At 39.9% G+C, this 12,037-nt stretch overlaps 2 protein-coding genes across 4 annotated transcripts; one reads left to right on the top strand and one right to left on the bottom strand.

The window, feature by feature from the left end:
• Nucleotides 1–1,333: 1,333 nt before the first annotated feature.
• Nucleotides 1,334–6,437, bottom strand: LOC112177231 (TMV resistance protein N). Of its 3 annotated transcripts, none has more exons than XM_024315514.2 (6): nucleotides 6,291–6,437; nucleotides 5,710–5,853; nucleotides 4,963–5,607; nucleotides 3,669–4,758; nucleotides 3,281–3,559; nucleotides 1,334–3,181 (listed from the first exon to the last, which is right to left on the bottom strand). In XM_024315514.2, exons 3-6 carry the CDS (start codon nucleotides 5,454–5,456, stop codon nucleotides 1,436–1,438), a joined length of 3,609 nt encoding a protein of 1,202 aa, XP_024171282.1. In that variant the 5' UTR covers nucleotides 5,457–5,607; nucleotides 5,710–5,853; nucleotides 6,291–6,437; the 3' UTR covers nucleotides 1,334–1,435. The 3 variants fall into 3 exon arrangements, with proteins under 3 accessions (XP_024171282.1, XP_024171283.1, XP_024171284.1); XM_024315515.2 differs by having other exon boundaries at nucleotides 5,734–5,853; XM_024315516.2 differs by lacking the exon at nucleotides 5,710–5,853 and having other exon boundaries at nucleotides 6,291–6,433.
• Nucleotides 6,438–7,006: 569 nt separating this feature from the next.
• LOC112177844 lies at nucleotides 7,007–11,473 on the top strand. Its single transcript, XM_024316093.1, has 6 exons — nucleotides 7,007–8,249; nucleotides 8,443–8,656; nucleotides 8,870–9,686; nucleotides 10,194–10,550; nucleotides 10,670–10,951; nucleotides 11,255–11,473. Exons 1-6 carry the CDS (start codon nucleotides 7,007–7,009, stop codon nucleotides 11,471–11,473), a joined length of 3,132 nt encoding a protein of 1,043 aa, XP_024171861.1.
• The last annotated feature ends 564 nt before the right edge of the window (nucleotides 11,474–12,037 follow it).

Here is a 12,037-nt window from a genome sequence, read left to right as displayed (position 1 = left end):
ATTATGGATAACTTGACTTTATATATCCATGGTTTATGGAATTTCTAGTTGTTCTAGTGTTAATGTTTATTTGAATTTCAACAAACCTTCGTCTGAAACTGTTCCTTGTTTCATTTGCCTTAAAAAAATCTGTTGAAATCTAGCCCCTCTCTCTATGGGAATTTGTAAATATGAACCTTTGTGCTACAGAAAAAGACGTGGAGCTGATATAGATGTGGCTGGTTTGAAAATCAGGGAATGATGTTGTGGACTGCATAGAGGCTCCAAGTATCCAATCTTGCTACTATTAATGTTACAGATGTGAAATTATCACAATAATCAAGTGGATCTCCAAGTCACATGCTCCATATCGAATATGGCAAACAATGCAGAGGTACTGGGAAACTTGAGGCCAGAGGGTTTTCTTATTTTTGGTCGGAGAGGCTTGCACAGGATGATGGCAGTAGGAGCAAGAAAGATATTGGTTTTGCTGATGGTTGAGCGGGAGTACTAGGGCCATGGCGATGATTTGCGAGATGGGGTGAGACTCTTTACTTGAAATCAGCTGATAATTTCCATTTAAACATAGTACTTCAGCAGGCCATTATATGACGTGTAAACATTCTGTGATAAAACATGGTGTTGGAATTGCTCCGTTGAATTTTAAAATAATTGGTCAAAACACCTTGATGCTATGGACACCATTAATATTGAGTTGGGAATGCAAGACCTCAGTTGATTTCTTGCTTGTAACAACTAATATATGTAAAAAGCTAAAATTGGAATGGGATTAACACTGTGCACAGGATTGTGGTTCATGAAACTTGAATATTGGATTGCTGGAATAATTATTGACTTTATTGGAACACATACGAGGCATAGGAGCTTTACGGGATAAAGGAGCTACTCCTAGAGAAGTTAGGTAATGCAATTGCCTATCGACTGTGCTAGGAGCATAACCAGAAATCATACATGCATAATCCAAGCCTTTAACAGAACTAGAAACTTGTGAGAGGGAACCTTATTATTGAAGAGAGGGAATCTTGCATAGTTCTTTTACTTTCCGGCTCTTAGTATCTATGTTTAGGAACTGCATTAACGACATTTTATATGGTCCGGCCACCAAAACTTAACAAGTACACAATGAAAGTCGGTCAAATTCCAAACTGGGTAGATAATTTGATCCCCAAGATCGGAAGACATCAAAAAATGTACAATGTACTCAGAAATTTGATCTGCCCTCATTTTCTTGTGAAGCAAGATGAGTGGCTTTTTCGTTTGTCTGTCGTAATTACCAATTGTGGCAATTTGTTTTTCAAGATATATAGCAATAAAATAAAAGAGACATTCAAAATTTTGGACTAACCAAATCTTGCTGCTTCATCGAGCCACCAGTAGGCATGAACCATGATTATACAATCATGTTTTCTCTTCGTTTTCACAGAATAAAAATGCATTAATCATGTTTCTTGTTATGAATATAAGGAGTTCCGCTGGGTTCTGCGCTGTCAAGGTGGAGTTGTTCAATTCTTTTTGGATGAGCCTCACTTGCACTACTAGATGCTCCATCATCATCATAGTGTTGAAGGCATCGCTTGGTATTAATGCCCACATTACTCTGCTTCAATAATGTTTCCCAAAGCTCCTCTACATCTTCCTCATATACCATACGGACCCCACACTTCTTCACTTGCACAATTTCCTCATTCATTATTCGTTCATCCCCGTAGCGGGGTTGAAATGAGAATACAGGCTGACAGTAGATATCCTGCCACTCATGATGAGAGAAATCATCACAAGGCACATAGAAGAACCAAATGTGATCTGACACAGGTTGACCCCACTCGTCCCCTAACAATGAACAACTGCGGGGACTGTCTTTTCCATTCGCCTTTAGTGTGCACTGAATGGACCACGTAACCAAAGGCGGGAGTGGTTTGAGGAGTCTAAAAACGACACACCAGGCGAATCCCATAAACTTGTTACTTAACCAACCTGGATGCAGCTCTAGAGTTATCAAAGACCCCCCTCTTTGGTGATTGTACCACTCTGAAACTTCGTTTCCAGGACCAATAAACTGAAATCGTCTACGGACAGAAAATGTTTTGCTCTTAAGGTAGCGTGTTAGCAATGAAAGTGCTATACTCCCACAGCTTTCATTCTCCACCATTTTGAAACAGTTAACAAAGATTCCTTGCAGCACCGAATTGCATTGTCCTATTTGATTGGCCAACGTATCTAATGAAATGCAGTTGTCAGCTTCTACCCATACATGAGATGGAAGCTCTGGTAATGTCCGAAGCTTGCAGCATTGATACAATCCAATATATACAAGCTTAGAGAGTTGGCTGATGCTCTCGGGTAATCTAAAGAATTGATTTCTGCTGAGATCTAATATTTCTAATGAAGACAAGCATCCAAAACCACTGGGCATTGCTTCTTCAGAAAGATTGCAGTCACTTAGATCTAGTTTGGTTAATGAATGCAAACTAGACAAACAAGGCAACGACAATCCTGCCGGAATGTGACTTCTTTTTCGCAATAACTGAAAGGGATTGGACATCATATTCCATGATGTAGGTGACTGTGCCGCACATCCAGCAATAGATAATTCTTTGAGGTTTTTCAAAAGACCAATAGAGGAGGGCACTTCTCTTATGCCACTTCCACTCACATCAAGCTTCTCCAAACAGGCAATATGACCCAACTCATCTGGCAATTTGTCAAGCTTTGAGCAACCAGAAAGATTGAGATCTTTCAGAGATTTTAAGCCACCTACGACACTGCTTGGAAGACACACAAGATGTTTGCAATTTTCCATGTTTAAGAGAGAAAGTCTTTCAAGCATTTCAGCAGATGTAGGTAGTTGTTTTATGCTAGTGCCATTCAGATAAAGCTCCTCCAAACTCTCCAAATGACCCGTGTCATTCGGAAGTTTGTTAACCTTTGAACAACCAGAAAGATTAAGAACTTTGAGAGACTTTAAGCCACGTACACGGCTTGCAAAATGCACAAGATTCTTGCAATCTTTCACATTCAGCACAGTAAGTCTTTCAAGCACTTCAATACTTGGGTCAAGCTGATACAATCTTATACAACCTTCAAGAAACAGATTCTCGAGATATGGCATATCTTTGAAGTCTGGGGTGTTGACAAGCTTCAGAGAGTGACTCAGATTAATGGTTTTCAAATTGTATAAAGGCTGCATGTCAAGTAAAAATCATAAAAAAATTAGCTTCCATGATATATTCAACAACTATTATATAAGTAATAAAAGAATGATATGGTGATTGTAGTATACCTCTGTTCCTAACCAAACATGTTTAATACAACTGTGAGACAAGCTGAGTTCGAGCAGCTTTTGAGGGTTGAAATGTGATGGCAGAGATTTTAATGGATACATTGTCCAATCAAGAATCCGTAAACTATTGGGAAGATAATCAAGCCCCTTAGGCAGGTTCCCATTCTTAATCTTCAGGTATCTCAATTTTCTCATCATTGAAAATGATTTCGGAGTCACGTCCACGTCTACTCCTGACTCGGTTGAGTCCACAAATATGCCTTCTATTGCTTCAGTTCCCTATCAACCAAATTTTATCACACCATAAAAAGCAGATTTAGTAAACTGACTTCTCATATAATGTACTAGCAAATAACAGTTAAAATTATTCTTGTACTAATTTTCTTACAGTAATTTTGGTCAAAACATGTTTGACGTCTTCAAGAAGCCATAACCTACTGCACCTGCCCGGCTCGTTAGGAGATTCCAGGTGGACAATTTCGTGACCCATTTCTCTGAGCAAATCATGCATCCATAGTCTTCCATTTGAAAGATTAAGGAGAGATCTTTCCATGAGGACTTTTATTCCAATAATTGCAGAAAAGTTGCAGCTGGTTAGCACTTCTGTTACTCGATCTTTGTCCTGTCCGTTAAAGAAACAAGCAATGTCTAGGAATATTTTCTTCTCTTCAGAATCTAGATCATTGTAACTTATTTTAAGTATGTCAAAGATTTCCAAGTTACAAACTCTTCCCAGTTTCCCCAGTGCACTGTTCCATTCACTTTGATCTCTTCCATGCAAAAAAGAACCCAGTACTTCAAGAGCTAAAGGAAGACCTTTGGCATAACTTATAACAGATTCTGAAAGACCAAGAAAATCTTCTTCAGGGTGACCTCTGTTGAATGCTTTCCAGCTAAAAAGCTGAAGAGAATCATCATGATTTAATTCTTCGACCTTCAACCTTCTCTCCACTCCATGTCTAATCAACAAATGCTCATTTCTAGTTGTGATAAGCACCCTACTCCCTGAACCAAACCACTCTTGGTTTCCTGCCAAATATTCTAAATGACTTGAATGGTTCACATCATCAAGAATGAGAAGAACTTTTTTGTGACCTAACAACCTCCGTATAATGGTGGCTCCTTCATGAGGGTCTGATATGTTGGCCTTCTTTGTCCAGATCCCAGAGAGAAGTTGCTTTTGTAAATTAAGTAGACCACTTTTTTCAACAGAGTTTCTCACATCGGTAAGAAGGAAACTAAATTCAAATTCACGAGAGATTCTCTCATACACCGCTCTTACCATAGTAGTCTTACCAGTCCCGCCCATTCCCCATATACCAATGAAGCGGACGTCATCCACCCCTACATCTAAAAGGAAATTGACTGGCTGCAATCTTGAGTAAATTCCGACTAGATTTTCTGCATAACTGAATGATGTAGGTTGCAATTTTGTCCATATAACTTCAACAATATCTCTAATGAGCTTTGATTCATACCTACAACACAGAATAGACTAAAGTTATCAAGTATTTAGTTTATGAAATGTGTCTGCATTGGACTTGATTTCTTTTATATTTTTGTAATGGCATTTAAAAAGCCTCATAAGCTCAACTGACTATCTGCTTATATTATTTGTGAATAACATAATGAAGAGCACAAAACTTAACTATGTGTAAATTAGACAAAAGAGTAATGCATACCATTCCTTTGAATTCCACCCTGAGAAACTTGCCACTTCTGTCAAAGCATATCTCCACCTTCTCACTTTCTCTTTGTCATCCCTAAACCTTTCTTCATGATTAGTAAAGGCTTCTCTAAAACTCCCTGTTTGCTTTCGTACAACAGAGGGATCAACATCATAGAAAATTGGCAGCACAGTTTTTCTTCCTTTCATGTATTCAAGAATTCTCTCTAGTTCATCCAAGCACCATGTTGACGATGCATAATTTTGTGAGAGAACAATGAGAGCAAATCTCGATTCTTCAATTGCAGCAATTAGTGCTGGAGAAATAGCTTCCCCTTTTTGAAGTTCAGGATCATCCCTGAAAGTTATGATTCCTTGATGTTCCAATGCAGTGTATAAGTGGTCAGTAAAAGCCTTGCGAGTGTCATCACCTCTAAAACTCAGAAAAACATCATATTTCAACTGAGGAGCTGAAGGGGGCAAAGATGGAGAGGTTCTTTGTGTGCTCATTTCCGATGAAACTTACTTTCCTGCTTGTGGAAGAGTACGTGTCCAAGGACTAAATAGAGGAGTAACCCGAGAAGCTTTCAACACAATTTCAAGGCTTGGAATTAACTATCACGGAAAACATGCAATTGTGTTTCCTGGTTTGCCTTCCCTACTGCATAAAACATAGAAAAGATGAACAATTTCCTAGTCAATCCACTATAAATAAATATTCATTATAAAAAAAGTTGTATAATTAACTAGGGAAGCAGCAAACATTAGCTGGTTTGGGGGGCTGTACTATGGCCTTAAAATTGCTACGAATTTGCTCATTTCCAATCTGGAAATTGAGTCTGATTCTGCCATCCTTATCAATCTCTTGCAAAGGTCTGATTTGTATCTGAACCCCCTTTTTGGGCTCCTATTGTAACCAGAAAAAAAAAAAAAAAAAAAAAAAAAAACTCATTAGCTGGTTTGGTTTAAGTGGTTGTTTATCCTTCTGCTTTCTCTTGTTCAGGTATCTAAATAAACAGACACACAAAACAGTGAAACACTAGAAGCAGCTGCAAATGCATATTCTATACCATAACACATATCCATATATCCTATTTGACGAAAAGTAATGATCAAAATTGATAAGTGGCCAAGATATGCATGTATGTTCTAAAATTTCATAAGAAATGTTGAATCAAATCCACATCAATTAGAAACTGGTGCCTCTTTTACAATAATAAATCACGAGCAGAGCTGCAGAAATACTAACTAGAGAAAAAGACAAAAAAAGAAGAAGAAAGTTGATGTTGAAACAGAGAACAAAAACATAGCAACACAAAAATGAGAAATGAGTTGGAGCTTAACCTTGGTTTCGTGGGAATTTGAAGTTGGGATCAGATGGACTTCAAATATAGCAGTTTGTTAAGATAAAGAATGAAGAGAAGCAAAGTGGTGAGAGACTTGACTCTTGAGAGAGAAATAAATTATCACCCGGCGGTGGGTGAAGACTTTAACGGAAGGAATCTTATTTCAGCCCGGCCGCCACATCATCCCTGCCCATAAAAAAAAACAAAAAGCCACTTTCGGCGGTTGAAAAGAGCCCAGTCAATGTCATCTGGGTGCCACGCATTTGACGTGTGAACTGGGGGAGTTGGCTTTCCATTGGTGCAGAACCTTGCACTTTGTGCTTTTTACTTTTTTTAGTGAGATAATGCGGTTATGGTAATTCACCCATCATTATTCATTTGGTAAACATGCTCCATATAGATTTGGAAGAATATTATTATTTTAATCTCTTTTTACTGATCTAGTGCTCTCTTAGGGTTTATTTTCTAAAATTCTAGAAAGCAAGTTCTGATCTACCTTTGTGATGGATATTCACAACTAGAATTGTAGGGGGATCTGTAATGACACAACTACGAGGGCTTTGAAAGATTTAATCTCTCAGAATCGTCCTCAAATCGTTTTTCTTTGTAAAAACAAAGATCAGTACCCTTTCTGGGTTTCAGGATTTACATCGAGCTCTAGGGTTTCCTCATTCAAAAGAAGTGTTGAGTATCGGGCAATCAGGAGGACTTGCAATGTTTTGGAATGATGAATTCAACGTGCAGGTTAGAACTTTTTCTGCACATCACATCGATCTAGAGATCAGAGAAGGACCGGGTGATCCGCAATGGAGATTGACGGGTTTTTATGGTTATTCTTGCACGACAGAAAGAGACCGGTCTTGGCAATTGTTGAGAGATTTGCATGATTTGGATGCGCTGCCATGGGTGGTTATAGGGGATTTTAATGAAATCCTCAATAACAGTGAGAAGGTTGATGGTCCTCTTCGAACAGAGAGGCAGATGCGGGGTTTCCGTGACGCGCTGGGTTATGGTGACATGCTCGATTTGGGTTATCAAGGAGTGATGTCTGCCTGGTGGAACTCGAGTACAAGACTGAGGCTGGATAGGGCGGTTTGCACTCCATGTTGGTTTGACATTTTCGGGTATGCTAGGGTTCGCCATCTACCTCCTAGTGACTCTGATCATGTCCCCATTCTTCTACAGGCTAGCCCTACTTCAGTTTCTCAGCGGCCACGACACAAATGCTTCAAATTTGAAGCGTTTTGGCTCAAGCATGGTGACTGCAATGGGGTGGTGAAGGACGCCTGGTCTACTAATGTGGTGGGAAGTCCCATGTTTAGTGTTGTTAGAAAAATTGAGCATACACGTTTGAAGCTAGATGTTTGGCAGAGGCAGACGTTCAAGGAACGACAACAACAAATGATGGGCATTAGGGAAAGGTTGGAAATCCATCTTAATACACCGAACTCATCAAAGGTTCAAAATGAGAAGAAATATCTCATGGGGCACTTACAAATATTCCTGTCGCAGGAGGAGGCTTTCTGGAGGCAACGGTCGAAGGTCGTTTGGTTGAAGGAGGGTGACAGGAACACAGGATTCTTTCATAGGAAAGCTGCTAATCGGGAAAGAAAAAACACTATTCCGGGATTGTATAGTGAGAATGGTCAGTGGTGTGATGACGATGAGGGAATGGAAAAAGTTGTTACTGACTATTTCACAAACATGTTCAGTGCTTCAGACATAGATTTGGAGGCTGTAGAAACTACACTGGCGGCTATACATCCTTGTGTTACACAGAGTATGAATGAGCAGTTGTGCGTAGTGTGTTCTCATAAGGAGATACGAAATGCATTATTTCAGATGTATCCCACCAAGTCCCCTGGACCAGATGGGATGCCACCCCTTTTTTTCCAACACTATTGGGACGTTGTTGGTGCAGAAGTCACAGAGGCAGTTCAAGGCTTTATGCAGTCAGGTCAACTCCTCAGCCAAATTAATTTTACTCATTTGTTTGATTCCAAAAGTCGTCACACCAGAACGTATGTCTGATTTGAGGTCAATTGCTTTATGCAATGTGATCTACAAGATTTGCTCAAAAGTCATTGCAAATAGGTTGAAGTTAATTCTACCGATTTTGATATCTCCATATCAAAGTGCTTTCGTGCCAGGGAGATTGATTACGGATAATATTCTTGTAGCCAATGAGATTGCTCATTTTGTTCACAATAAGAAAGAGGGAGGTGATAGGTTTATGGCTCTGAAGCTTGACTTAAGTAAGGCGTATGATCGTATGGAGTGGACCTTCTTGAGGAAAGTTCTGGATAGGTTTGGGTTTGCTTATTCTTGGATTGAGATGGTGATGCAATGCGTTACCACTATTAGGTACTCTTTTTTTATTCGAGGAAAACCACGTGGTCTTGTCATTCCAAGCAGAGGCTTAAGACAAGGGGATCCCTTATCCCCTTATCTTATATTTCTTAGAGTTGAAGGATTCTCAGCGTTGCTTAGACAGAAATAAGAGTTGAGTTTTCTTCCAGGGATTGGAGTGTGTGAAGATGCTCCACATGTGAACCATCTTTTATTTGTTGATGATAGTATGTTATATGCTCAAGCTCCTCTTGAGGATTGCTACCAAATTCAGAATGTTATTGAAACATATGGGCGAGCATCGGGACAACTTGTTAATTTTGATAAGAGCTCGGTTGTTTTTAGCAAAAATATTTCGTCTTTCATGCAAGAGGAAGTGTCGAGTTTGATGGGAGTGGAGGTGGTTGCCTCTCATGAGCGGTATCTAGGGTTACCCACCTATGTGGGTAGGAAGAAGACTTCAACTTTCCATTACATAAAGGAGAATCTGGCTAAGAAACTTTCTTGTTGGCAAGGGAAGCTATTAAGTGGAGCAGGGAAAGATATTCTGATTCGAGTAGTGGCTCAAGCTTTGCCGAGCTATGCTATGAGTGTCTTTCAATTGACAAAGGATTTTTGTGAGGATCTTGAGCATATGTGTGCTCGTTTTTGGTGGGGTAGCACTAATGATAAGAGGAAAATCCATTGGAAAACATGGAACGCTTTGTGCAATCCAAAAGAAGAAGGAGGATTGGGGTTTCAAAGTTTATCAAATTTTAACTTTGTTTTGCTTGCAAAACAAGCTTGGAGGGTGCTTTGCAATCCTAATTCTCTTATTGCTCGTATTTATAAAGCGAGGTACTTTCCAACTGAGACCTTTTGGACAGTAGACCTACATCCTTCTCCGTCATACTCTTGGAGAAGTATATTCTCTACAAGGGAACTACTTCAACAGAGTGCCTATTGGCAGATTGGGAATGGTGTCAATGTAAACATCTGGTCGGATTCTTGGATACCTAATTTACAAAATGGTAAGCCAGATATCAATGAAGCGGCTTTGGCAGAGGTCTCTAGGGTTTGTGATCTTTTTTCGAGTCTGGGAACTTGGAATGTACCTCTTGTTAACCTACTCTTTTCGTTGAGGAAGCTGCAGCGGTTTTGAGTATTCCACTAAGCTCAAGAGATTTGCAGACAGATTAGTTTGGAAGTTGGAAAAGAATGGTAAGTATTCTGTTAAAAGTGCATACTGTTTTTCTTTTTCTCATTCTCATGCCCGTAGTCCTTTTGGGTTATCTGTGAATAATGATTTTTGGAAGAAAATATGGAAGGCGCTGATACCTAGTTCAGCGAAGATTCATATATGTAGGGATGGGCAAGTCAAACCGAAATACCGAACCCGTCCCAAACCCGTACCGAAAATAGACGAAACGGGCTGGTATCAAAAACATAAAAATTACTATTCAGCCCGGCCCGTACCGTACCGATCACTCCATCTTTTTCATGGCGTAGTATTCTATCAGCTCGAGAAGTGTTACATCAAGGTCTGCATTGGCAAATTGGTTCTGGGGAGCAGGTGGATATTTGGCGGCATAAGTGGATACCAGATACCTTTCCTCGCTGCCCTTCTTCTCCCCCTAGGGAGGATGCTCCTCGCTTTGTATCAGAATTGATTGATCCAGTACACCGGGTTTGGGATGTGCAAACATTGAATTTATTCTTCTCTCCAGCAGATATTGATCTTATATTGTCTATTCCATTGAGTCGAAGCGTTACTGCAGATCGGGTGGTATGGCATTTTGACAAGAAAGGTATGTTCACCACGAACAGTGCTTATTTTGTTGCAAAAGATATTGCTTTGGGTGCTGTTTTGGCACCCCCTACACCTGTGGATCCGCTGGCTAAGCTGTGGAAAGCTATATGGGGAGCTAAGGTTCCAGGAAGGTAGCAGTGCATGCATGGCGGTGTTGTACCGGTATTCTACCAATTAGAGCTAATTTGCAGCGAAAAGGTTATATGGGTGATATGAAATGCTTGATGTGTAACCATTAGTTGGAAGATAATTTGCATTTATTTTTTCATTGTCCGTATGCTCAAGAGACGTGGAATGCTGCCTCTATCAACATGCAGGTGCCAGCCACTTTGACGTTCCAAGAGTACTTCTTGCAATTAGCAGTTTCTTTTTCAAAGGATGCTTTTGCTAAACTTCTTGTGATTGTGTGGGCTATTTGGAAGAATCGGAATAGCCAGCTATGGGACAATACAAAGCAGCGACCAAGTGAGGCGTCTATGCTTAGTTTGGGATGGCTTCAAGAATTTTCTAAAGCTAATGCAGTATGTAGCGGAGGCACTAGGCCCCGGCAGCAAGCAAGGACAAAACCTGCAACCGGTTGGAAGAAATGTAATATCGATGGTGCTTTCATGGCTGGAACACGTTGAGGGGGGAGTGGGGTGATCATGAGGGATGAACTTGGCCATTTTAATGCAGCAGCAGGCCGGCCTTTTGTCCAGGTCACATCTCCTTTCCACGCAGAGTTGAATGCATTAACTTAAGGTATGAAGTTAGCCGAAACATTGAGCTATGAGCAAGTTATATTTGAAGTAGATTGTCTGCTCTTAGTGCAAGCCTTGGTGCAGCAAGATGCTGATTTGTCAAGTTTGGGTATACTCATCACAGAAGTGAAGGATTTTATGCGCAGGCATGTTGATTATAAAGTAGTTCATGTATCTTGTGAGGCTAACAAAGTAGCTCATGTCTTAGCAAATCATGCTTTGCACTGGAATGAGAGTCAAAGTTGGTTTGTTGTTGCTCCTGAGTGTGTTCGGGATGCCATTCTAAGTGATTGTAATCACTAATTGTTTCAATGAATTTCAGTTCAAAAAAAAAAAAAGGTATTCCTATTTTTTAATAGAAGAAGGGTTCAGCAGCATGATCTTCAATTGCCACAACTCAAGCACTGATCCAGTCAAGAAGTTAATAAGAAGCTGAGGAGTTGGGTAAGAAGAATGGTCTGTAGCATTTTTATTGTCCCCCAATAAACTTTTATTGCCCTTTGAATTGATATAATCTCCTCATCTTCTTCATTAAAGTTTTATCTTTCTAATTTTAAAAAAGATTAGTTTATCTTCCCCCAAATGAACTTTTATTGTCCCCAATAAACATTTATTACCCACCAATAAAATGTTTTTATTGGGGGCAATAAAAGTCTCCAGTGACCTTTGAGATCTCCGACCTCTTTAGGGACCTCCCAGGTCACAAGCAGATCAAAGGCTGCTAACTAAGCTTAGCCCAATCCAACTACCTCCTACAACCACCATCCTCGGCCCAATTTTGAAAATAAGAGTCTACGCCATTGTTGTAACGTATTCTATGTGAAATGCTATTACTGAAGTAGTGTAATACAACTAGGATTTCTATTC

This window comes from Rosa chinensis, chromosome 7 (genome assembly GCF_002994745.2).
Source record: "Rosa chinensis cultivar Old Blush chromosome 7, RchiOBHm-V2, whole genome shotgun sequence".
NCBI classification, from domain to species: domain Eukaryota; kingdom Viridiplantae; phylum Streptophyta; class Magnoliopsida; order Rosales; family Rosaceae; genus Rosa; species Rosa chinensis.
The sequence above is the reverse complement of the archived record's forward strand: the minus strand, read 5'-3'. Positions and strand labels throughout refer to the sequence as shown.